The sequence below is a fragment of the Nannobrachium achirus genome (genome assembly GCF_963921795.1).
Source record: "Nannobrachium achirus genome assembly, chromosome: 13".
Lineage (NCBI taxonomy): Eukaryota > Metazoa > Chordata > Actinopteri > Myctophiformes > Myctophidae > Nannobrachium > Nannobrachium achirus.
Window position 1 is genome coordinate 536,143 of NC_137833.1, and position 26,727 is coordinate 562,869.

The window sequence follows — 26,727 nt, forward strand, 5'->3', positions numbered from 1 at the left end:
TTTTTTTCTCAAAATTTTTTTTTCTCAATTTTTTTTTTCTCAAAAATTTTTTTTTCTCAACATTTTTTTTTTCTCAAAAATTTTTTTTTTCTCAAAACATTTTTTTTCTCAAACTTTTTTTTTCTCATTTTTTTTTTCTAAAAAAAAAAACATTTGGCCAGTACACACACCACACTGCCGCAACATGGCGGTGAGGGCCGCGCAGCGGCTTCGGGCCGCAAACTTCTAGTAATCTATAAAGTAGCATTGCTGACCTTCAAATAATGGATATCTCATAAAAGACCAAGGAATAACAGAAAATTGTAAAGAAAGATGGATGACAAATCATTTTAGTATCATGTCATTGTTGTGTTCATTCTAAATAGACACAGACATGTAGATACAAATAATAATTAATGTAAACTACAAAGCCTACTGACATGGTTTGAAAATCTGTCTCACACACCCATTTCTAAGAGCTTCACTTTAGCAGTTACAGTTGGTCAGGTGGAGAAATATAAAACAAACACACAAAAGGCCTGGCCCTTCAGGCTTCAGTACAGTGCAATAATTGTACTTTGCAAAGCTGCTATAATAACACTGAAAAACTAAAATACATCCTCACCAATGCCACAGATCAGATCAATCCTCAGCAATGCCACAGATCAGATCACCAAATAAAACTAGTAAAAGAGCCTGCTGTTTTCAGTCAATAAGATCATTTCAAAGAGATCCACTTTACAACAGTAACAACAGCAGTATAAAGTAAGTGCAACATTTGAAGTCTGGCACACATCATGTCTACTTGTTATCTTATGGCTCTACTGCAGTAGTTCTAAAAAAAAATCAATGTCAAGGACCCCCAGTTTGACATGGATCAGGCTCTTGTCTTAAGTTTAAATGGAACCAAATGGACCCATTAGGGTCCATTTGGTTCCATTTGTACACTCCCCTGAGTTAACATACCCAAGGGTTCATTGGGGTCCATTTGGTTCCATTTGTACACTCCCCTGAGTTACACATACCCAAGGGTCCATTTGGTTCCTATCATTTCGCGGAGGACCCCCTAGAACTCCCTCAAGGACCCTTGGGGGTCCCCGGACCCCACTTTGAAAACCAATACTGTAGCCCTTTGCAATAAAAGCTGATGCTGTGATTATTACCTTTGCTGTCGACAAGCACGGGGACTTCTGATGGTTCTACTGGGAAAAGTGTTATCCAATCCATTACTGTCGCATTCTTATAAAATCCAAACTTGCGTTTCTCCACTGGAATAACCCATAGTGAATAGTGATAGAACTACCACGTTGTTGGTTTGTTTACAAGTCGCTGTGTGTCGCACATGCGAGCGTCATACACGCACCAGTGTGCTGCGTCGGAAGTAGCAGATCTATAAGTTTACAACCCATCCACATGCAAGACCCTGTGGGCTTGTAGATCTGCGGCTTCCCGCAGGACAGTGACTGCAGTACGCAGAAACCCAGCTCTATTTGGAGGACAGAGCAGCAGGCAGACTGTGCTAGCAGAGCGCTCACTTTTGAAGTAATGATTTGTAACAGTAAACGATGAGTAAGTAAGTTCAGAATTTCACAGCAGGTTAATTATTTAATGCTAAAATCCAGATAATCCGATTAATAACTTTAGGACCGATACATCGACCGATACGGCCGCGATTTGGACCGATACAGGTAAACGCGCATCGATGCGGCCGTATCGCTAGTGTTGAAACCGATAATCGATTCATATCGATTTGAAAAATAGCAGATCTACAAGCTCGCTGCGCGGCACCGAGGGCCGAGCTGTGAGCTTGTAGATTTGCTATTTTTGAAAAATCGTGAAAATTTGAGGGTCTTTTGAATCCCTCTAAGGTTTTTTTTAAAAACCCAATGTTTCTATGTCAGCAATCTGGCCATCCATCGTCAAAGAAAAGGTTTTTCACTTCAACTGGAGCTCAGTTAGTCTGTTCTTGAGAGACTACTATGTCAGTGGTTCTCAAACCTTTTCATGTGTAGGACCCCCAAAATGATATGAATTTGGCCACGGACCCTCATTCAACATATATAGTTCGGTTACACATCGCCACTGCGACATGTCTCCATTCCGACACTAACCCTATCTCTAACCCTAACCCTAAACATAACCTCTGTGGAAGTGTTGCCACTCCGACAATAAGAAGTCAATGTCGGAATGGCAACACGTCGCAATGGAAAACCGTCACCATTTAGTTCCAGGGACCACCCAGAAGCAAAATTTGAATTGCAAACGTTCGCTTTGAAAATATATTCAAAGATTTGCACACATTTTATGACTTTTTCAAAAATAGCAGATCTACAAGCTAAGCTCGCTTGTATATCTGCTGTTTTTCACTGGTTAAAGCATTCAATAACCCTAACCCTAACAACGTGTTGTCCTCGTCCCTCCAGGGCTGGACCGACACGGAGGCCGACCTCTCCACGACCTCCTCGCGTCCCGCCAGCCGCCAGGTGTCATGTGACATCGGCAACGACACGGCCGAGACGCCCGACTTCAAGAGCTCCGACTCCTTCCAGAGCTCCGCCTCCTCGCGGTCGTCCCTGAGGAAGCATCACGACTCGGGGATCTTCGACTCCGACATCTCCATGGTGACCGTGGCCCCGCCCCCCCACGGCGGGACCGCCGCCACGGTGAGTGGGCGGCCATTTTGTGGTGCCACAGATAGGAAATCCATTCCCATAGAGAAGATATTTCTATAAGTTGTTTTAATCCTCAGAATACTGGAGAATCTTGACCATAAAACCTTTGATTCTGAGTCAAAAATAATATAATGTAAACTACAAAAAATTATATTTGTTAATATAGTATATAATTGACCGAATTCACGTTACGCAATTCCTGGCGCTGACGTCATGGTAGTAGGGGAAAAACTACTAATATCCCATAGAGTTAACACAGAAATCGCAAATTTAATGCAATTTCCGAATAGTAATGTATAAAATACGGCTAGCATGATCAAGAACACAAGATAGTAAAAGGCACAAAGCGGTATAATTTACTGATTTGTTGGCTTTAAGTCCAGCTATTTCTGTTATAGTTTCCCCTTCTAAATTGACATCAGCACCCGGGGGATGCTGAGAAATCTGCTGAGTGCGCATGCGTGGGCGGGCTGTGAATTTGGTCTATTCAATGAAATATTTAAAAACTATTTTACACAGAAAACACAAATGTGTTATGGTTGCTTTAGTTTTGACAGCAACAAATAAAGTAAGTAAGTAGCGATATGCTTAAGATACATGAACTGATAATGTAATTAAATGTTTCAAATAATTGTGGTGGAGTAAAACAATATTTTCCTCTGAGGTTCAGTGGAGTAAAGATACTGAACAATGTACTTTTATATAGCGCCTTCATCCAAGGCACTTTACAGAGATTGTGCATTACACACACACACACACACACACACACACACACACACACACACACACACACACACACACACACACACACACGGCAGTTAGGGGTTCAGAGTCTTGCTCAAGGACTCTTCCACACTAACTCTGGGGGAGCCCGGGATTCGAACTGGCGACCTCGCAGTTCCCAAGAGGCCACTCTACCTCCTGAGCCACTGCTGCTGCCAAACGTACAGCAGCAGTTTGCATTGAGAAAGGGTTAACCCTAGCCCTAACCCCCGTTTGCATTGAGAAAGCCCAGTGAATCTGATAATAATGTGATAATATTATGATGATAAATTATAATGTCACAGAAATGTCAACCCTGTCACCCTGAGGCAGATCAACAGAGACTGTCAGTCACCATGTCAGATTAAAGTTTATTTATGTTTCAGTCTGAACCAATCAGAAGGTCCCGTCCCCCCGGGCTATGGGGAGGTTATTTCTGTAGCCTGTAAACAGCCCGAGACAGCAGGGGCGTCAACTGGGTATGGCAGGGGTATGCAGCTGCCATACCCTTGGTCCAGGGGGGAAGATAAAAGTTAATTTTAAATATAAATCCATGAATGTCTCTTTGTCTATCTGTGCTGGTTATTATGTTGTTAAATTACAGTACAATAACTACAAATGCAAAATTTAACAAAATGGTCACTTTAACAAGGTATTATAATTATATTTTAGGTATATATAATTATATATTATATGTACTTCTTCTTAAAATAAATGTATCATGCCTGTTGCTAAGGTATGGCAACATGACTGGTGTCTTGCACGTGCGCGAAGGCGCGCGTGCAAGACACCAGTCATGTTGCCATACCTTAGCTTTTTCTGAACTGACGCCACTGACAGACAGACAGACAGACAGACAGACAGACAGACAGACAGACAGACAGACAGGGGCCGTGTTTATGTTACCACACTGTTTATTTCTCACTGTCAGAGATGTCACATTCATATTTTAATGTACTGTTTAAGTACACATATTTTAATGTACTGTTTAAGTACACATATTTTAATGTACTGTTTAAGTACACATATTTTAATGTATTGTTTAAGTACATGTTGTGGGACGTCCCACCTAGTAACAGAGTGACATGTTGTGGGACGTCCCACCTAGTAACAGAGTGACATGTTGTGGGACGTCCCACCTAGTAACAGAGTGACATGTTGTGGGACGTCCCACCTAGTAACAGAGTGACATGTTGTCCCACCTAGTAACAGAGTGACATGTTGTGGGACGTCCCACCTAGTAACAAAGTGACATGTTGTGGGACGTCCCACCTAGTAACAGAGTGACATGTTGTGGGACTTGACAAAGAGTGAATTGGCATCACAAGGGTTAATGATGATGTTCTCTTGTCGTCCGCAGGGCGGTGACATCATCACAGACGGCCACGCCCGGAGAGCCACGATTGGTCGAATCCCCAGCATCGTTGTGACCTCAGAGACCAACCCCTTCAGGACCGCCTCCCGCAAGGCAGGGGCGGGGCCTATCGTTAACAGCCACGCGCACCCGGGCCCCTCCCCCCCATCAGTGTGAGACATGCTGGTTCTCAGCCTGTGGTCCTGGGACCCCCTGGGGACCACTTGGGGACCACCTGGGGACCACCTGGGGACCACCTGGGGTGACTCTGAGAGTGGACAAATATAACCAAAAGGACCCGTAAGGGTCCGTTTGGTTACATCTGTACACTCTCAGAGTTACAGACCTGTAAGGGTCCATTTGGTTCCATTTGTACTCTCAGAGTTACAGACCTGTAAGGGTCCATTTGGTTACATTTGTACACTCTCAGAGTTACAGACCTGTAAGGGTCCATTTGGTTACATGTGTACACTCTCAGAGTTACAGACCTGTAAGGGTCCATTTGGTTCCATTTGTACACTCTCAGAGTTACAGACCTGTAAGGGTCCATTTGGTTACATCTGTACACTCTCAGAGTTACAGACCTGTAAGGGTCCATTTGGTTACATTTGTACACTCTCAGAGTTACAGACCTGTAAGGGTCCATTTGGTTGTGTACACTCTCAGAGTTACAGAGCTGTAAGGGTCCGTTTGGTTACATTTGTACACTCTCAGAGTTACAGAGCCGTAAGGGTCCATTTGGTTCCATTTGTACTCTCAGAGTTACAGACCTGTAAGGGTCCATTTGGTTGTGTACACTCTCAGAGTCACAGAGCTGTAAGGGTCCGTTTGGTTACATTTGTACACTCTCAGAGTTACAGAGCTGTAAGGGTCCGTTTGGTTACATTTGTACTCTCAGAGTTACAGAGCTGTAAGGGTCCATTTGGTTCCATTTGTACTCTCAGAGTTACAGAGCTGTAAGGGTCCATTTGGTTCCATTTGTACTCTCAGAGTTACAGAGCTGTAAGGGTCCATTTGGTTCCATTTGTACTCTCAGAGTTACAGAGCCGTAAGGGTCCATTTGGTGCCATTTGTACTCTCAGAGTTACAGATCTTTAAGGGTCCCCTGCAGGGGTCCAGACCCACTGTTGAGAAACCATGCATTATAATACATCAGGGATGAATAAATAAATAATAATAATAATTCAAATGTTAAACACGTTGACACATTTTGGTTCAGTCATGACAACATGCTCCTGAATCAAAATGTATTTGGTGAGCCTGGGCTAGCCTACAGCGCCATCTAGCGTTGGATCTAGGTAAAAAGACTTTTTGTTTGGCAGCCAATTAGCCCTATTCAAGGCCCGCCCACTCAGCAACTTCCTGGTGCTGAAGTCACGTTTTGAAGGGTAAACCCTGCTAAAAGCCCATAAAGTTAACACAGAAATCGCAAATGTAATGCAATTTCCGAATAGTAAAGTATAAAATACGGCTAGCATGATCAAGAACACAAGATAGTAAAAGGCACAAAGCGTTATAATTTACTTTACCGTTCAAAATAATGATTCTTTGTCTTTAAGTCCAGCAATTTCTGTATTAATTTCCCCTTCAAAACTGACGTCAGCACCAGGAAGCTGCTGAGAAATTTGCTGAGTGGGCGGGCCGTGAATAGGGCTAATTACCCCTGATTAATGAGAAGTTTAATCCTATTTTCACTCATTAACGTAAAGCCATACTGTAACTTTTTAAATCAAACATTAATATACTGTACCGGTATATATATATATATATATATATATATATATATATATATATATCACTGGCGCCTATTCAATAGAGCCAAGGGGAGCAACGGCTCCCCCAGATCTGCCGCCCCCCCCCCCCCCCCCCCCCCCCCGCAGGAATATTGCGTGTCGATCAAACAACTTGAAGTGCTTTTGCGTACTTACTTAATTATTTATTTAACGTCAGACCCTAGCTCTGGCGTCACTTACTGCACGTTAACACGTACGTCCTTTAAGTAGACCTAAAAATAAAAGTAGTGTGTTGACTAATCATTACAAGTGTCTCTTATTTCTCTTATTTTGAAATCCGATTTTAGAGGAAGTCCGTCTTAACCCAGCTGCCATGACACTCGAAACTCTAGTGTAACTAAGTAAACACGGACCCACGTGGATTAAAAACAATATATTATAGCCACAGTTCATATTTACGATAGGATATTTAAACCATGCTGTGACTTAAACAAGAACACACTTTGGAAATACGGCACGTTAACCTCTCGGAATCTCCGCAGCAGCATACATATGTGAGTAGAGCATCTCATCTGTCTCTCTGTCTGTGTCTCTCATGCTGTCATGTCGCATCACAAGGCTTTCACGTTGTGGGAGCAGAGCTTGTTGCTCTGATAAAACGCTTGCTGTGCAGTTATCAGGTGCAAACGACGCATCACTAGGCGTCTTTTCTCTTTACTAGGCTATTATTTATATTGTCTTGCATGAGCAACTACGAGGTGTGCACTGTGCAGCATATCTTGATACAATCTGCCATAGTTCTCCATCTATTCATCATTGCTTTTAAAAATGGCACTGTTGAATAGGATAACTATTTAATGTGCAGCTCTGAAAGGCTTGCATAGACCTAGTGTTCTATTTATTTGGTCATGTCAGAGCCTATTAAAAAAAAGGTGCGCACCAAGCAACATATCCAGGTCCTCTGTCCTGAAGCCCCAAAGACACCCGAAAATGACTAAATAAAGGAAACCCGTTTTAGTCGTTTTAGACGACTTTATAACCGCAGATAACCGATTTTCGCGGCGCCGCTTTGCGGCGCAAAAAAAAAAGAAAAAGAAAAAAAAAAAAAAAAAAGATTCCAGGATTTGTGCTCCCCCTAGTGGGGACAGAGTTAGGCGCCGGTGATATATATATATATATATATATATATATATATATATATATTTATACACTCATTGGAAATGTCCCAGAAATACATTTTAAATGTATTTTAAAGTTAATGGGCCAAAAGAAAAAGGAAGGAGGAGAGAGTGAATGCCTTTAAACCTAAAAACTTCTTTTGTTTAGTCAAACAAAACGTCATGGCAGAATCACTGTGGTTTCTGAAGTGAATGCTGAGTGTCAGAGTCTAACAGAACATATACTAGTGATAAAGACTAGTTTACACTGTGACTTTAGTGAAAATGGTTTCATTGAAGATTACTGCTTAATGTTATGTTTTATTAATACTTATGTTTTATTAGGTAAAGTGTTTTAAAGGGTTAATCTGAAGACATTTCTGGAAAAAATAACTTGTTGCTATAAAATCTAACAAAAATAATCTGACTGTAAATCACTTCAGATTGGCTTTTGTTGTCTAGAGGTCTGTCAAATCTAAAGACATGAGTCTAGTGGTCTGTCAAATCTAAAGACATGAGTCTAGAGATCTGTCAAATCTAAAGACATGAGTCTAGAGGTCTGTCAAATCTAAAGACATGAGTCTAGAGGTCTGTCAAATCTAAAGACATGAGTCTAGAGGTCTGTCAAATCTAAAGACATGAGTCTAGAGGTCTGTCAAATCTAAAGACATGAGTCTAGAGGTCTGTCAAATCTAAAGACATGAGTCTAGAGGTCTGTCAAATCTAAAGACATGAGTCTAGAGGTCTGTCAAATCTAAAGTCTAGAGGTCTGTCAAATCTAAAGACATGAGTCTAGTGAGGTCTGTCAAATCTAAAGACATGAGTCTAGAGGTCTGTCAAATCTAAAGACATGAGTCTAGAGGTCTGTCAAATCTAAAGACATGAATCTATAGATCAGTGTTTCTCAACCTTTTCTCTGCATGGTCACACTTTTCACGTTCCAAGAATCCATGGTCACACCAACATAATACGAGGGTGTAAATATCGTCACTGTCGGGAAGAAACCTTGTATCTCCAAGTTTCAAATTTGTTTCTTCGCAACGTAAAGCCCTGCTTCATCATACAAGGCTGTCGCACAACAGTAGTGAAAACAGCAGATCTACAAGCACACACCGCCTTGCACCGCGAGGCGTTGTGTGCTTGTAGATCTGCTGTTTTCACTAGTTTAAATCGTTTTTAAAATGATAAATACAATACTGGCTTTCAAGCAGTTTCAAGGGGCAAACATGACCCTTCTCAGGGGCACACCAAAGGTCCCCAGGACCAGTGGTTGAGAAACACTGCTCTAGAGGTCTGTCAAATCTAAAGACATGAGTCTAGAGGTCTGTCAAATCTGAAACCCTGGAGGTTCTGATCTCTGCAAACAAGCATAATGATGATGTAATGATGATGTAATGATGATGTAAGGATGATGTAAGGATGTCTCATATTGATGATGTTTTGTCTGAGTAGTTTTTTAAATGTGTTATTTCCTGTGGTGCTGTGATAATAATAATAATAATCTTTATAATCTTTGTAATCTGTAGGCCTACCGTTTGTATGTGTTTCATTTCATTCATAAATATTCTTATCTTATACTGTACATATTCTGAAATTGTGCCCCATGCTCGGCTACATGCTTGATCTACATCAGGGGTGGGCAACTTTGATGATGGTGAGGGCCACCATATTTACACCTTCACTCCAGTGGGCCACCATATTTACACCTTCACTCTAGTGGGCCACCATATTTACACCTTCACTCCAGTGGGCCACCATATTTATACCTTCACTCCAGAGGGCCACAACTCATATTGCTACGTCCTACTTTGTCATTCTAGTATCTCATACAAAAGAAGCGAAAATAGCCGATCTACAAGCTCAAAACGCATCGCAGAATCCTTTTTTTTTATTGGAATCCTGAAATGTAACATTTTGATTTCTTTTCAAACTCATTTAATTATATACTCATGTTAACTTTATGAACCTAAATACACATTGGACATAAAAGAATTACATTTTAATACTACTATACTAGTCATTAAGCTACTAATATAGACTGACAGAATTCAAGCAGGTCATGTTTGGAATTGTAACAGCTGAAATCAATAATATATGAATATTCCTGTATTAACCTGTGGGCCGAATTAAATGAATGTGGGGGCCGCATGTGGCCCCCGGGCCACCAGTTACCCATGTATGATCTACAGCTGATCTAAAATCTTCACAATAGAACCGTGTTATACAAAATGTAACGTCTCAACTCTTAGTGCTCGTCAGGGTGGGGGGGGGGGGGGGGTCCCAGTTAAAATATGATTATGTTGGGGGTCCCAGCATGAAAATGTTGAGAACCACTGGTCTACACAACCCTCCAAGACATCATGGGAAATTACAATTATTCTATTAGCATTTTTATTTTGAGAAAAAAGATAAAGATAAGATTTATAGGAGTTTAGTTTTCACCCTACAGATCACCAGCCAGCTAGACACCTCTGAATGCCAAATTATCCTTATTTATTTTTTACCATATATGGCAATTTTTTGGATGTACATATTATTGTAGTTAGCGTTACTTTCTCCTCAGCGTTCTGAGTGATGTCACCACCTCAGCAAGGCTGGTCCACAAGGTGCGTCTGGGATAATAAGAATAGAGAGGACACCGGATATCCCCGCCCGTCCACTTGCATTGAGTTGCTCACCCAGCGCATGAAGCGTACTTCCGCGTTTGAGACGCCTCTGAAACGTGACGTACTGGGGCTTCTATTTGGCTTCTGTGACGCGTTTTGCGTCATAGTTTGTGTTCATGGACGCGCTGGGGCTCTAATTCATGAACGAGCACTTCCGGTATGAACGCGCGTCAATACAAAGAAGCCTAGATGCGCGTTCATGATTAGAAGCCCCAACTGCAGTACCTCAAACGGCCACCATGTCCATGGCGCTTCAAAGCTCCCCCTCGGTCCCGGGGGGCGTGGCTGGGATGAAAGGACTGTGTCATTTTCAGGCTGGTATCCACAACTTTCCAACATCCCATCATGCATTGCGCAGAGGTTACACGGAGTTTCCGGCGCCGCAGCCGAGAGTGATCTACAAGCTCACAACGGTTGCATCTGCGACGGGACGTGAGCTTGTATGTCTGCTGTTAACCGGAAGTGTGGTGAAAAGAATTCTCCAGTAAATTCCTGCGGAAAGAGGTGGATAGGCTTATAAGGACTGTGTCATGTCTTGTTGTTTTCACAAACACGAGGACAGAGTTTAGTTTTGGTTGTCAGTGAGTTTTTGTCAACGTCGTGGTGTTGAATCACAGGAGAGGAAAGGACTGAGGAAACAATCAAATCTGGTCAATAAAAGAAAACCTGAAACAAAACTATTGTTGTCAGCGTCATATTTTAGGTAGGGTAAGTCTGTAAGTGATATATTTTTAAAGGGAGGGTAAGTGATATATATATATTTAAAGGGAGGGTATGTGATATATTTTTTAAAGGGAGGGTAAGTGATATATTTTTTAAAGGGAGGGTAAGTGATATATTTTTTAAAGGGAGGGTAAGTGATATATTTTTTAAAGGGGTAAGTGATATATTTTTAAAGGGAGGGTAAGTGATATTTTAAAGGGAGGGTAAGTGATATTGTTTGGACAAAATAAAGTATTTTTATTAAACTGTTAACGCTTTCAAATAACGCTTTTAAATAAAAAAATAAAAAAAACTAGTTCGGGATAGGCACTATAAGAGTTAAGTAACAGGCAGCAAGGGGGAGGAGCCTGAAGCTCACACAGAAAAACGAAATGACCTGCAGTTCCATAAGTGTCCAGCAGATGTTGCTATCTCACCTCCTTCAGGCTGCAGAAGAACTTACACTCTAGTCAACTGAACTCACATTTGATTGTATTATACACATTATATTCATAAATACTTTGTTTTTCGATCACTAGTTTAACATATCTTTTCAATGTTCATGCATTTCGTACATTCTGGTCCCGTAATTGCTTTTATTTTTATTTTTACACCTTTCTAGGTAGAGTAATGAATGAGATATGTATAGCCATGTTAAGCTTCCGGCAGCCATCGCGGATGCCATCTTTTTTTTTATAAGATTCTTTTTTTTTTTTTTTTTTTACCCAGTGCGCTACACTCCCTCTGCCAACCTGATGAGAGCAACGGACTGACCTCATTGCTTCCTTCTATTCATGAGGAATCCAAGCTGCTACTTTTCACATGACAGGGGAGAGATTCCCCGGGTGGACGTAGCGCGTGGAAGGAACACGTTATTCCAACCAGTTCCTTTCCCCTCCACCAGTTGTGTCGCGGCATTTTGGATCAATTTGGAAAGTAGGCTACTTTGTTTTCAAAGTACGGCTTTTCCCCCATTGAATTCCACTTGCACTTTTCCCCCATTGAATTCCACTTGCACTTTTCCCCCATTGAATTCCAAATGCATCTCAACTACAATCAGAATCGTTGTCGTCACTTTCCATCAATTTCCAAAGGCAGCAGAAAAGTTTATCCGGAATAAAGTTTCCCCAGAACTATGGTGTGTTGTCCTTTGGGCAACGACACCACCGGCTGTCCCTCCGTCAGTCCGTCTGTCCGTCACGTCACATCACACTTTTATACCTACTCCAGGGGTCTTCAATGTTTTCAGTCCAAGGACCCCTTAGTTGAGAGAGAGATGAAGCAGGGACCCCTTAGCTGAGAGAGAGATGAAGCAGGGACCCCCACAACCTGTTCATCGATTCCATATAGTTTCATCTTTTGACAGCACAGTAATTAGTACAGTAATCCTATATGAAGATTGGTCGTTATGTCAATTATTTTGGTCTGTATTTCATGCAGTGCTCCAGTTCTCCATCAGTCATGGCTGCCAGTTCCCACCTGATGTTGTGTGGGAGTCCAGACTGCTGCAGACCAAACTGAAGAACTGCTAGCTTGCAGAGCGTCTTAACCCTCTAAGGCCCACGGTTGTAATATTATAACGTTTGTATTTTATCCAAAAAAAAGGTTTAAATCATTTTATTTTAGCTCCCCCTACCACCTAAACACCACCATTGGATTCTATTGTTTAGTATTACAATGCCATTGGCCACACTATTTGCATATAAATACCCCCCACAGGGGCTGACATTCACACCCGCCACACCCGCTGAAATTCCAGAGTTTTGACGAACAACATCTCACTTTTTCATGGAAGCTATACCTCACAAAAACATAAAATGTAAAAGTAAAATGCCTGTACTATTTTTTTGTGATCATTAGAATGTCTAGAACATGTAAATATGTTATTATTGTGAAAAATATCCCCCATATGTAAATTAGAGCATGATTTATGATTTTTGATTTATGGCTATAAAATCTTACAAAAACATTTTTTTGAAAAAAACATTACATTTTCCTCTTAACTCATTCCCTGCCAGGCCCGATAGTCCCGAGATTATTTCAATGTCTTTCCCCGCCAGGCCCGATAGTCCCGAGAATTTAAAAAAAAAAAAAAAAAAAAAAAAAAAAAAATTCAAAATTTTTTTTTTTTTCAAAAAAATGTTTTGACCCCAAAAAATGGAGTAGGCATGATAGCAATCGCGAAATTGCATGTTTAACCCCCATAGCAACCCCATCTTTCAAGCATGGCAGCCATCTTGGCAGCCATCTTTGTTAAACATAATGGCTGGTATCTCATGAATGCCTGAACGGATTTCCATTCGGATTTTTTTGTTTGAAAGCTGTGAGCAATGTGGACACACGTGGTGCATTATCTAGGCATGGGTGTGCATTATCCGTGCACTATGAATTACATGGAAGTCTATGGAGACGAATGGCAGGTGGGAGTACGAAGGTATGTTAAAATGGCGGCCAATGTGTTAATAGGACTCCTACAACACCATCTGATTTTTTTCAATTTTTTATTTCAAGTATTTCTTAATGCGGGCCTTAGAGGGTTAAGACTAGGACTGAAGTCTTGAACGTACAGATCATTTTTGCGTGTAAAGCCTCCTTTAAAACCTCCAAAGATGAAGACACGACTTCCCACCATGCAACAGCAGCCCTCAACCTTCCAGAATGGGTCATTCTCCTTGTTCTCAACCTCCGTCCAGGAGAAGGTCTCTGGACTGAACTTCCACATGTCGTGGCAGGTTTCAAAACCATCCGGTTTCAATTTCTCACCACCAAATATGTACAGCTCTCCATTGTAGACAAAGGCTGCATGACTGTAACGTTGTTCTGGAAGAATCTGTGCAGAAGGTGTGATCAGCCAACAGTTGGTCTCTGTGTCAAACACTCTGATGTTGTTGTCCTGGTGCGCAAAGCCCCCAAATACAAACATCTTTGTCCCGATGATGGTGGCAGAGTGACCTGATGAAGCAGGTGGTGGAGTTCCTCTGGTGTTAATTAAGGACCAGACCATCGTGGAGGTGTCCAGCTTGTAGAGGTCATTAGTGTCTCCGTCCCGGATCCATCCTCCATAGACATACATTACTTTACCTGACACACAGGCTGAGTGGAAGCTCCTCCCCTTTGGAACGCTCCCAGAAACCCTAGTCGTGATCCATCTGTGGGCGTCGACATCAAACGCATAAAGAATGTTGTCGCAAAGCTTATACTTAATTTCCGTACCTCCCCATATGTACACCGTGTCCCCATATGTACACCGTGTCCCCATATGTACACCGTGTCCCCATATGTACACCGTGTCTTCAACCAGCACAGCTGTGTGTCCACGGAGACTCCAGGGAACCTCGGGGGGACATTTTCTCCCTATAGTCGTCACCGGGGGAAACGTCCTCCATCTCAAAGACACCGTGTTGAAGACGTACACCATGATTTGAGTTGTCCCAGCGAGACCTCCAAAGACGTACACTTTGTGTCCCACCGGGACAGCAACGCCAGAGGTGATATTTGGGGCTCCTCGCAGCTTCACTGTACACTGCATTATTACACTGTTTGAAACAATACTTTCACCACCTTGCTCTGTAAGACAGTCTTATTGAGCACAAGACCATTTTTATAGGAGGCCAGTCTATGGTGTCAGAACTACGATGTCACTCTGTGTGCCGTCATAGAAATGGCGACCGCTGACGTCATTCTGACTCAGCCATAACCATATAAGGAGTTATATGCAGCTGTAGTGTGTTGTCTATCCTCAAAGTGTCGCCATGGCATCAACAGATCAGTCAGCTCAATATAGGCTCACAGAAATGGGCATGCCCATATATGGGGATATACTGATGACATCAGGGATCTCCATATATAAGCATAAAAGGGACATAGCGGTATACTAGGCCTATTCCCTCCATTAACGCCCAGCAGAAGTCACTGTTTCCACTCTTGCGGACTGCAGAAGCATTTTACACTTTTATAACCAGTGATACTGATACCCATATATGGAGATGCATGTATATGGAGAACACTGACGGCATCAGTAGGACTAAGTCCATGCGTGTCAGTGTGATGTAAAATGGATATGTGCCCATATATGGAGTATCTCTCAGTCCTTGTCCCCTTTTATGGGCATTTTGGTTGGATCGGTGGTTTTACTGAAAAAAAATATGTTTTGTACAACTGTACATCTTGCAAGTACAGTCTACAAACAAGTGGCTAAATATCTTGAAGAGAAAAAACTGATCTATAAGTTCCAATCTGGCTTCAGAGAGTCCCATCCCACAGATACATGCCTCATCTATTTGAATGATTACATCAAACGTGCAATTCATGATGGCAAATGTTGCGGCATGGTCATGCTGGACCCCCAGAAGGCATTTGACACCGTCGATCATTCTATTCTGATTGATAAACTCAAAGCTATTGGTCTTGACAGCACAGCAGTGAGACGGATGCACTCTTACTTGGTGGGGAGGGAACAGATGGTGGAAGTCAACAGAACCCTGTCTCAAGATACCCATGTACCTGTCAAACTACTTCCTACTTCCCGATGATACACGAAAGAAGAAGATTTCTCATGGTATACTGCGACCTTCGGTCGCAATGAATGATCTCTTAGCAAAATGCAAGCAGACAATTCCCGAATGAAGCCGGTTGATTTGACATGTGATTGATGGAAGAAAGAAGAAAGCCGGACAAGTGTGGTTGCCCTGTTGGGGCCCTAACAGGGCAACTCCAGAACCTCCAACTAAAGGTGGTTGCACACTGCACTGCGTGTTTTCGTTGCGTTTTGGAAATCCAAAATCCAAAGGCCAGGGAGAGAGAGAGGAAAGAGAGAGAGAGCAAGGGCGAAAATAAAAAATAAAAAAACCCTGGTCCGAAAATAAATACGAAACGGGCGGCAGTGTGCAAACGTGATTGACATAACGTGAGGTTGATTTTTTTATTCACGCACTCCGAAATTCACTCCGATATTCGGCCCGAAAAACTCAGCAGTGTGCAAAGACCTTTATTCCACTCTTCTAGAAGCTTCAAGGCTACTGGATTCAACCAACTGAAGCTGCTGCTCACTCTGTCAGCTGAGTGACCATTTAAGAAGAAACAGGATCCAAAGTAAACTTCTAGAGCAGGGAAACTTGACAGACTCATTTCCTGTCCTGAGCAGAGTTTGTAACCTTCACCCAGAGGTTTAATGGGTTAGGGTTAGGGTTAGGGTAGAGTTTGTAACCTTCACCCAGAGGTTTAATGGGTTAGGGTTAGGGTAGAGTTTGTAACCTTCACCCAGAGGTTTAATGGGTTAGGGTTAGGGTTAGGGTAGAGTTTGTAACCTTCACCCAGAGGTTTAATGGGTTAGGGTTAGGGTAGAGTTTGTAACCTTCACCCAGAGGTTTAATGGGTTAGGGTTAGGGTTAGGGTAGAGTTTGTAACCTTCACCCAGAGGTTTAATGGGTTAGGGTTAGGGTAGAGTTTGTAACCTTCACCCAGAGGTTTAATGGGTTAGGGTTAGGGTTAGGGTAGAGTTTGTAACCTTCACCCAGAGGTTTAACGGGTTAGGGTTAGGGTTAGGGTAGAGTTTGTAACCTTCACCCAGAGGTTTAATGGCGTCCCATTCAAGAAAACGGAAGCTGTCTTTTTCAGAGGAGGACTTTTCCTGTCCTGTGTGTCTGACACATTTAAAGATCCTGTTCTCCTGTCGTGTGTGTCTGACACATTTAAAGATCCTGTTCTCCTGTCCTGTGTGTCTGACACATTTAAAGATCCTGTTCTCCTGTCGTGTGTGTCTGACACATTTAAAGATCCTGTTCTCCTGTCCTGTGTGTCGTGACACATTTAAAGATCCTGTTCTCCTGTCCTGTGTGTCTGACACATTTAAAGATCCTGTTCTCCTGTCCTGTGTGTCTGACACATTTAAAGATCCTGTTCTCCTGTCCTGTGTGTCTGACACATTTAAAGATCCTGTTCTCCTGTCCTGTGTGTCGTGACACATTTAAAGATCCTGTTCTCCTGTCCTGTGTGTCGTGACACATTTAAAGATCCTGTTCTCCTGTCGTGTAGCCACAGCTTCTGCAAAGCCTGCCTGCAGGAATGGTGGAGACACAAAGTACACAGAGGAATGTCCAGTTTGTAAGAAGATCTCCTCCGTGGACGATCCTCCCTGTAACCTGGCTCTGAAGAACATCTGGGAGATCTTCATAGAGGACAAACATCAAAAAATGGAACCCAAGGAGGAAGCTGGGGAATCGCTGACGATCCTACAGGAGAAACTAAAGGTCTTTGATGAAGTTACGACTAAGTGTGAGCAAGCAGCAGAACACATTAAGGTCCAGACACAGAACACAGAGAGGAGCATTAAGGAACAGTTTAAGAAGAGGAAGACCATTTTAAACACAATCACAGCCTTAGAGGAGGAGCTGAGAGCTGAACACGTCTCATTCCTGCAGAACCCCTGGGACACCATGGAGAGACTGCAGGACCCACAGCTGGTCTCAGGAGCTCTGATAGACGAGGCAACCTGACCTTCAGAGTCTGGGACAAGATGAAGGACATGGTCTCCTACACTCCCGTCATCCTGGACCCCAACACCGCCCATCCAGAGTACATCCTGTCTGAAGATCTGACCAGTGTGAGATGTGGAGATGATCTTCAGCTTCCTGACAACCCAGAGAGGTTTGACCACTATGGCCATGTCCTCCTGGGTTCTGAGGGCTTTAACTCTGAGGTTGGAGACGCTGTAGGCTGGTCTGTGGGTGTGAAGGCAGGGTCTTAGCAGAGGAAGGGAGCCGGAGGGGGTCAATACTGGAGAACACATTTAAACCATGGTAATTACTAGGCCTGGGACCATTCACTTACCTCCCGATTCCATTCCATTTCCATTCATAGGGTGGCAATTCGATTTATATCACGATTGTGTGTGTGTGTGTGTGTGTGTGTGTGTGTGTGTGTGTGTGTGTGTGTGTGTGTGTGTGTGTGTGTGTGTGTGTGTGTGCGTGTGTGTGTGTGTGTGTGTGTGTGTGTGTGTGTGTGTGTGCACGACTGTGTCAAGAGTTCAGGTCACAAATTGACCTCTCAGGCTGCTATTAAACGGAGACGCTGCCGATCTCATTTTGGATTCGTTATCAAAATGAGATCGCCTTTACACCTCGCATTGGCTCCTCATTGATTCGTATTGTCTGCGTTTACACGAAACGCACCATGTCATGCAAAATGCTGTAGTAGGCTACATATGCCCGTACATATAGGCTACTGTGTATTTACCCTTCAACTATAAAATATAGCCTATGTTGTTTTTAATGAGACATGCTATGCTCCCAAAATCCATATTATTAGGCTATCGTCTGTTGAACTCTGTTCGCATATTCAATGAGTCCCGCGGTGCAGCCAGTTGGCTGAAGTTAAATCGTAGAGGTTTTTTACATAGCCAATAAAAGCCACCTGGAAGATGAAGGTTGGAACTATATGGAGCAAATTTCTGGACATTATCTATGGAGATGGGCGATATAAAGTCGGAAAAAATGCATAACCCGAGTGAGGCAGCGAGTGGAGTAGACTACAGAGGCGCACATGGGTATGGTATAACGTACCTTGATTACAGGAGAAAATAATAAAATGTACTTCTTAAAATGAATTCATCATGCTTGTTGCTAAAAAGTATTGGCAACATGACTGGTGTAGCCTATTGCATGCATGCCTTCACACGTGCAAGACAACAGCCATGTTACCATACCTTAGCATTTGCAGAACTGACGCTGCTGGCAGGATCGCGCAGCCGGAGGAGGATTTTCTTTTCTTTTTTTTTGACATTATGAGCGAGTGTGCAGGCCTATTCGTGGACTCTTTTTATTCTGTCTGTCTGTCAGCATATTCATTACATTACTCGTGTGAGTAGCCTAATGGCAAAGCATCTGGATAAATCACTGTCTGTCTGTCTGTCTGTCAGCAAGACTCAGCATATTACAATAACGCACTCATTACCTGAAGTCCGCTGTTTCTGTGATGTGATGCGGTGCATGAAGAATTAATCCAGTATTTGTTGGTGAGAAGTTGAAAAGGGGAACGCAAAATAGTCATTAATCATTAGTTTGCTTAGAATGGAATGGTTACCAATCCATAGCCTAATGGTTTAATTTAACTTTGCGGAGAGGAGAGCTGTTGCAACTCCGGCCAGGTAGGCTACCAGGTGCGACTCATGCGTAATTAATCCTAATTATTGATCTGACCTACTTCTGCTGGCAGTTGTAATTGATTATTTTGTCTATAAACCAATAAATGTTTCATAGCCAACAGGCTATAGACATTTTTAAAAGGCTTTCATATACTCCTGACATTTTTCAAATGAGGTTTGGGCTAATAGATCGCTATGTGTTCAGTTTGGGCTATTTTCTGGGTTTTAATTAGGCCTACAACAACACAAATAATAATAATACATTTTCGGTTAGTCTGACAGACTGACACTGTTATGCAGCAGGGGAGGGGGAGCAGGGGAGGGGGTGTTATGACATCATCGCACTCTCCCTCGCTGCCGATTTCCTTTATTACACAGCTGCGTATTTGATGCGAAAACGCACTTTTCCACTTTCAGACCCGAATTCAAAAAAGTGTCGGATTAGGTCATAAAAACGCGTCTCCGTGTGTCAAAATGGCCATTTTACTAGTAAAAACTACCTGGTAATTACAAATTCGTCTCCGTATAATAGGCCCCTCAGTTTCAGTTCTTTTGAAGTTAACGAGCAGCAATTAAAAGACCACGTTCCACCGGCTGTGTGTGGAGCGTCTCTTTGATGATCGCAGCACGGAGAGGAGAGAGAGAATCGGGGGAAAAAAATCGATTCTGAACTTTGAAAATTGATTTAATTGAATCGTGGCATTAACATTGTGATAATATAGTAAATGGATGTTTTGGCACAGGTCTAGTAATGACACAGCTCCAGTAGTAGTCCTCTCTACTACTAGTAGTACTCCTTCTGAGCTCCAGAACAGACTTTATTCACTCTCCTCTCAGTGAATCAGAAACCCTGGAGGATCAAGCCTCGATCAGAGTCGGTGTAGTCTTTTTGAGTCATGAAACTACAATGTTACGTCATTCCTCGTGGTGAAGAGCTTTCCACCGCGAGTCCCGACACATCTCTCTGTTTTTACTATCAGACAGATAGGCTCTTCACCCGTTCACTGATTGGTCGATCTAGACCAGTCAGTCACGGTGAATAGGACTCCACCGTGACGGACTATGATGGCCTTCACTTATTTTCTGACTTGAGGTGGAAAGCTTTCCACCTCAAATTTGCGGTGGATAGCTCTTCACTGCAGACTCTGATCGAGGCTTCAGAGTCCAGCTGGACTGGAACAGAGGACAGCTGTCATTCTCTGATCCTGATACCAACACACACCTACACACCTACACACACACACACACCTACACACCTACACACACACACACACCTACATGCCTACACACCTACACACCTACACACACACACACCTACACACCTACACACACACACACACCTACACACCTACACACACACACACCTACACACCTACACACACACACACCTACACACCTACACACACACACACACCTACACACCTACACACACACACACACACACACACACACACACACACACACACACACACACACACACACACACACACACACACCTACACACCTACACACACACACCTACATACCTACACACACACACACACACACACACACACACACCTACACACCTTCATACACACACACCTACACACCTTCACACACCTTCACACACACACACACACACACACACACACACACACACACACACACACACACACACACACACACACACACACACACACACACACACACACACACACCTACACACCTTCACACACAGCTTCACTGAGACACTGTTTCCATACATTTATAATGGTGATGATGCTGTTCCTCTGAAGATGTTACCAAGGACCATCAGTGTCATTAAAGGGGAAGACCACCCATTTTCAATATTGAAATGTGTCAATAATATAACTTAGAGGAGTTGTGTGGAAATAGAACAAAAGTTCCCCCCTTTCTGTGTTGCCTAGAACTGGAGGATTGATTTGGGGGTTTGTATTGTAAAGTACAATGTGTGATGTCATCAAGTTGTACTTTACAATACAAACCCCAAAATCAATCCTCCAGTTCTAGGCAACACAGAAGGGGGGGAACTAACCCTTCTATTTCCACACAACTCCTCTAAGGTATATTAATGACACAGTTGAATATTGAAAATGGGTGGTCTTCCCCTTTAAATAAGACTAGTCCTGTGCCCGGGGGTGTGATTGATTGATTGAATGATTGATTGATTGATTGATTGATTGATTGATTGATTGATTGATTGAAGACTTTATTAGAAGTTTGCATAGAAAAAGGTACAGTTTCATGACTGTACAGTTCACTGGTAAAAGGTCAACTAAAAGGAGATCCTAGAAAATTGGAACAAAGTGTACAGGCAGAGCAGGGATATATACAATCCACTGTATCTATATTCTTATAGCACATTTTACAACCAGAGTTTCGAAGTGCTGCACAGAAAGATACAAGCTAAATACACTATAGGATCAAATACAAGCTAAATACACTATAGGATCAAATACAAGCTAAATACACTATAGGATCAAATACAAGCTAAATACACTATAGGATCAAATACAAGCTAAATACACTATAGGATGAAATACAGAGAGGGGGGGGACTGCAAAACACAGTGAATTAAGAAAACAACAAACAGAAAACATCACTGAAACCCTAACCGTAGTAGTGGACCCATGAGTGGACCTTAGTTCTTCCACACTGTATAACAGGGTGTCCTGTCGCTTTAAATAAAGTCCTATTAAATCCCTGTGGTCGAGAGCTGGTGGTGTGGAGGTGGGTGGAGGTGGGTGGAGGGGAGGGGAGGTGTTCTTCACAGCACTGAGGTGGGGAAGGTGGGGGAGGAGAGGAGAAGGGAGGAGAGGAGAGGAGAGGAGAGGAGAGGAGAGGACAACAAACTGCACCACGACTACAAGGTATGTGATGTCACCGTTTATGGTATAACTCGGTATGACACCAGCTGTAATCCTCTGAGCAGGTGGTCTTGTTACGTAGGAAATGGGAACTCATCTAACTGTGTGACCGCCAGAGGTCGCTGTTGGATCTATTTTTCTTTTGAAAAACGGTTCTGTACTGTACCAACTACTCATGGTATGTGAGTAGTTGGTAGGCTACAGTAGTCATTTGTACAGTAATAAATTGTGAAACCAGTAATATCTAGGCATTGATGGGGAACTATTTTCAATAACAAAGTCCCCTATATGATCATTAATTCAATAATTGTGTAATTAGTCAATCAAAGAAGTACTCAATTTACACCTAAGTAGCCTAAAAGTATCAATAAATACATTCACAAATGTAGACATGCTCCTTTGTTCATTAACACAATGAACAAAATAAACAAAATAAACAAAATAAACCTAGTGTACGAGTGAAAGTACACAAGTAGACCTATTGATATCAAAATATAAGTAGGCCGACCAAAAGTTAAAATAAATTGCCTGTTTTTTTTGTTTTTTTTTTAAATTATTTGTCAAGGTCTTTCCAAACAAGACGATCTACAAGCTTGTAGATTGGCTATTTCTTTAATAGCCAAATTATAGGATATACGGATTAACATATAGTAACGTAAATCTACAAAGTAATGTGTAACTAAAGCTGTCACAAATAAACTATGTACTCAACTAACAGTACAGTGTAAATGTACTCAACTAATAGTACAGTGTAAATGTACTCAACTAACAGTACAGTGTAAATGTACTCAACTAACAGTACAGTGTAAATGTACTCAACTAACAGTAGCCTACAGTGTAAATGTACTCAGATACTTTAAACCACCATAAAGTGGAGGCTGTTATTTTTCAGATTAAACCAAACCGTGCGCCACAGCGACCTCTGCCGGCGACGGAATTAGTTAGGACACTACTTTGGGTGTAACGGTGCTGAACGCAACAAGTGCAGTGACTGTGAGTGACAACAAACACACAACAAACACACGTTCTGAACACACACGCGTTTCTGTGTAGTTTCATGGACGTTTTAAACATGATGTAATGTTCTGGAGTTTGTTTTTAATACATGGATTAATAAATTAGTGTTTCTGTGTTGTTGTTGTTATCTGTAACCTAGGATACACTGTAGCCAGGGCTCTTCAACGTTTTCAGGCCAAGGACCCCTTAGTAGAGAGAGAGAGAGAGATGAAGCAGGTACCCCTTAGTTGAGAGAGAGATGAAGCAGGGACCCCTTAGTAGAGAGAGAGAGAGATGAAGCAGGGACCCCTTAGTAGAGAGAGAGATGAAGCAGGGACCCCTTAGTTGAGAGAGAGATGAAGCAGGGACCCCTTAGTAGAGAGAGAGATGAAGCAGGGACCCCTTAGTAGAGAGAGAGAGATGAAGCAGGGACCCCTTAGTTGAGAGAGAGATGAAGCAGGGACCCCTTAGTTGAGAGAGAGATGAAGCAGGGACCCCCACAACCTGTTCATAGATTCCATATAGTTTCATTGTTTGACAGCACAATCATCAGTGTATTTTGGATTCATGTCAATTTGTGTTTTCAGATATTTAACCACTTGAACCGTCGATACTTAATAAACTTGACCTTTCACTCTGTACTTAGTCTGCTCTTTTTCCCCTCTACACCAAAGCTCTTTGCCAAAAATAGCAGATCTACAAGCTCGTGAGCTTGTAGATCTGCTATTTTTGGCTACAGTTCTCAGAATGTGGACGCTAGGGTTCAAGTTGTTTATATAAAAAGGATTGTAAGATTTGGAGGACCCCCTGTAGTAACTCTGAGGACCCCCTAGGGGTCCCGGACCCCCTGTTGAAGACCCGTGGATTATGCACATAATTATCTGTTATCTGTTAGGGATATTTCACTTAAAAAAAAAAAAAAAAAAAAACTTTGGTCATTTTATCGTCTAATCAGGCTTTTATGAACGCATTGGAAAGATTTTAATTTGCTTGATTCATCATTTATATATTTGATGTAAATGTTATCAGGCCCTCCTCCTCCAGTGCTTCTCCCCATACACACCCATTTATAGGAGATACTTCAATGGTTTCATGTGTAAATAAGCCACGTGCTTTATCTCCTTTTTGTTGACCTTGTACCAGTGAACTGTACCGTCATGAAACTGTACTATGCACAATTTTAATAAAGTCTTCAATCAATCAGTCAATGTGGTAGAGCTCAGTGGCACCGTGATAGATAATAATAATAATAATAATTTATTATTATTATTATTATGATAGATTCATTAAAAACACTTTGTTCTGGTGACTCATAATACTCTCCTAGGACGTGAGCAGGCCGTGCTTTTACGATAACCTTTTTCATTTATTTTTAACCAGTAAGACTCCCTAATCGGGAGATAAACGACCGTCAAGTCGCAGCGTGATTTGAGAGCAAAATGTGTTGGAGCAGTGTCCAAAAAAGTGTTTGAAAAAATCGGCCTGCAGGTGGCGCTATATGGGACAGATCCATATTGATGAGATGAGTGTAGACATACTGTGTACCGATTTGCATGATTTTAGGTCAACATTTGTAGGAGCAGTGTCTAAAAATGTGTTTTGCAAGAATGGGCCTCATGGTGGCGCTAGAAGAGGGCCATGTGAGGAATGATGGTGGAGGTGGAGGTTGTGGTTTGGCAGGCAAACAGTAATAATTATTTGTTGTATTTATTTTTTTCCATTTCCCACACATACAAATATATTTTTTTAATAATGTCTGAAAACAGTTTTAAAAAAATTAATAAAAAAAAAACATGTATTAGGAGGGTATTATGAGTCACCAGAAAAAAAATGTAGGGTGTTTTTAATTAATCTGTCAAGGTTAAAATGGAGTTTGAAGTTACAATGGGTGTGTATGGGGAGAGGCCCATTACGGAGCTGCCCAGGAAAGTTTTTTTTTTTTTTTTAGAGTGAAATATCCCTTTAAGTGAATAATCCATAACATATTACTAAATATTACTACTGATTAGTCTTCTATTTTTGACCAGATTCCTCTTGTGATTTGACAGAAGTGTAAATATAGTTTTACCATCTTAACCACTTTAACCACCAGTAAGACTCCCTAATCGGGAGATAAGCGACTGTCAGGTCGCAGCGTGATTTTAGGGCAAAATCTGTAGGAGTAGTGTCCAAAAATGCGTTTTAAAAAATCGGCCTGAAGGTGGCGCTAGAAGAGGGCGATGTGAGAATTGATGGAGGTGGAGGTTATGGAGGTTGTGGTTTGGCAGTCAAGGAGTGTGTGTGTGCAAAATTTGCCATGGATCGAGGCAACGGTGGAGGAGATATGAGCAGGGCAAAAGTGTGACGTGTGACTTACTGACAGACAGACAGACAGACAGACAGACAGACAGCTGGTGGAGGTTTTGATAGTAACTGCGACCTGACGGTCGCAATTATTTTAGACTGTTGCTATTCAGACAGCAGATATACAAGCTCATAGCGCGGACATAGCAGATATATAAGCTCATAGCGCGCAAGCGCGGACATAGCAGATATACAAGCTCATAGCGCGGACATAGCAGATATACAAGCTCATAGCGCGGCACTATGAGCTTGTAGGCTATACTGTATCTGCATTTATTTATTTATTTTCTAATCATGAACATGTGTGCAAATCTTTGAATATATATTTTAAAGCTAACATTTGTAACTCAAATCTTTGCCCCCCTGGAACAAAATATTTGGAGATGTTTATAGAATGGAGTCCTCAGGAATACCTGGAATTATTTTGTACTTTAGCTTTTGAAAAATAGCAGATCTACAAGCTCATAGATCTGCTATTTTCAAAAAGTTGTGACACTTTTGTAAAAATCTCCTATGTATTTTACAAACGTTGCTTCTGATGGTGGTCCCTGGAAGTAAATATTTTGAGATGGGGGTCCGTGACCAAATACATGTCATTCTGGGGGTCCTGGACATGAAAATGTTTGAGCACCACTGATGATGGAAACATGAGTTTTTCAACAACCTTATAAGGATTTAGAAGATGTTTTTGGCGTCAGTTTAGAAAAAGCTAAGGTATGGCAACATGACTGGTGTCTTAAAACACAAGTCATGTTGCCATACCTTAGCAACAGGCATGATGCATTTATTTTAAGAAGTACATTTTATTTCCCCCCCCGTTTCTACAGTTTCTTGGGCTGGATATGGCAGCCTGGAACGGTTGTTCAAGTGCAGCTAAACTTGGCAGTAAACGTGCCACAATTAACAATAATGCATTGCACCTGTGCAGCTGACCTGCGGAACCTGGGAATATACCATTCTGTCAAGATGGGGAGAATATAATTATAATACCTTGTTAAAGTGACCATTTTGTAAAAGTTTGCATTTGTAGTTATTTTATTGTAATTTAACAACATAATAACCAGCACAGATAGACAAAGAGACATTCATGGATTTATATTTAAAAGTAACTTTTATCTTCCCCCCTGGACCCAGGGTATGGCAGCTGCATACCCCTGCCATACCCAATTGAAGCCCCTGCGTTTATAGACTCAGGTAAAATGTTCATTTTTCAAAAATAGCGTGTTTTTTAATAGTTAAAGCCTGCTTAAAGTAATAATGGCAAACGGACCCTTACAGCTCTGTAACTCTGTAAAAAATATTCACACTATAATATTGTGTGCGTGCGTGCGTGCGTGCGTGCGTGCGTGCGTG

General features: G+C 42.0%; 1 protein-coding gene across 1 annotated transcript in view; it reads left to right on the top strand.

Moving 5' to 3' along the window:
- Window positions 1–17,519, top strand: part of LOC308296726 (melanopsin-A-like) — a gene marked incomplete at both ends in the record, with an annotated part of 33,661 nt that extends 16,142 nt beyond the window's left edge. Inside the window, 4 exons of the mRNA XM_080740054.1 lie at window positions 2,403–2,642; window positions 4,774–4,940; window positions 17,087–17,298; window positions 17,401–17,519. Coding sequence (XP_080596180.1) covers window positions 2,403–2,642; window positions 4,774–4,940; window positions 17,087–17,298; window positions 17,401–17,519 — 738 coding nt within the window. The remainder of the gene's footprint in view (window positions 1–2,402; window positions 2,643–4,773; window positions 4,941–17,086; window positions 17,299–17,400) is intronic.
- Between the last annotated feature and the right edge of the window lie 9,208 nt (window positions 17,520–26,727).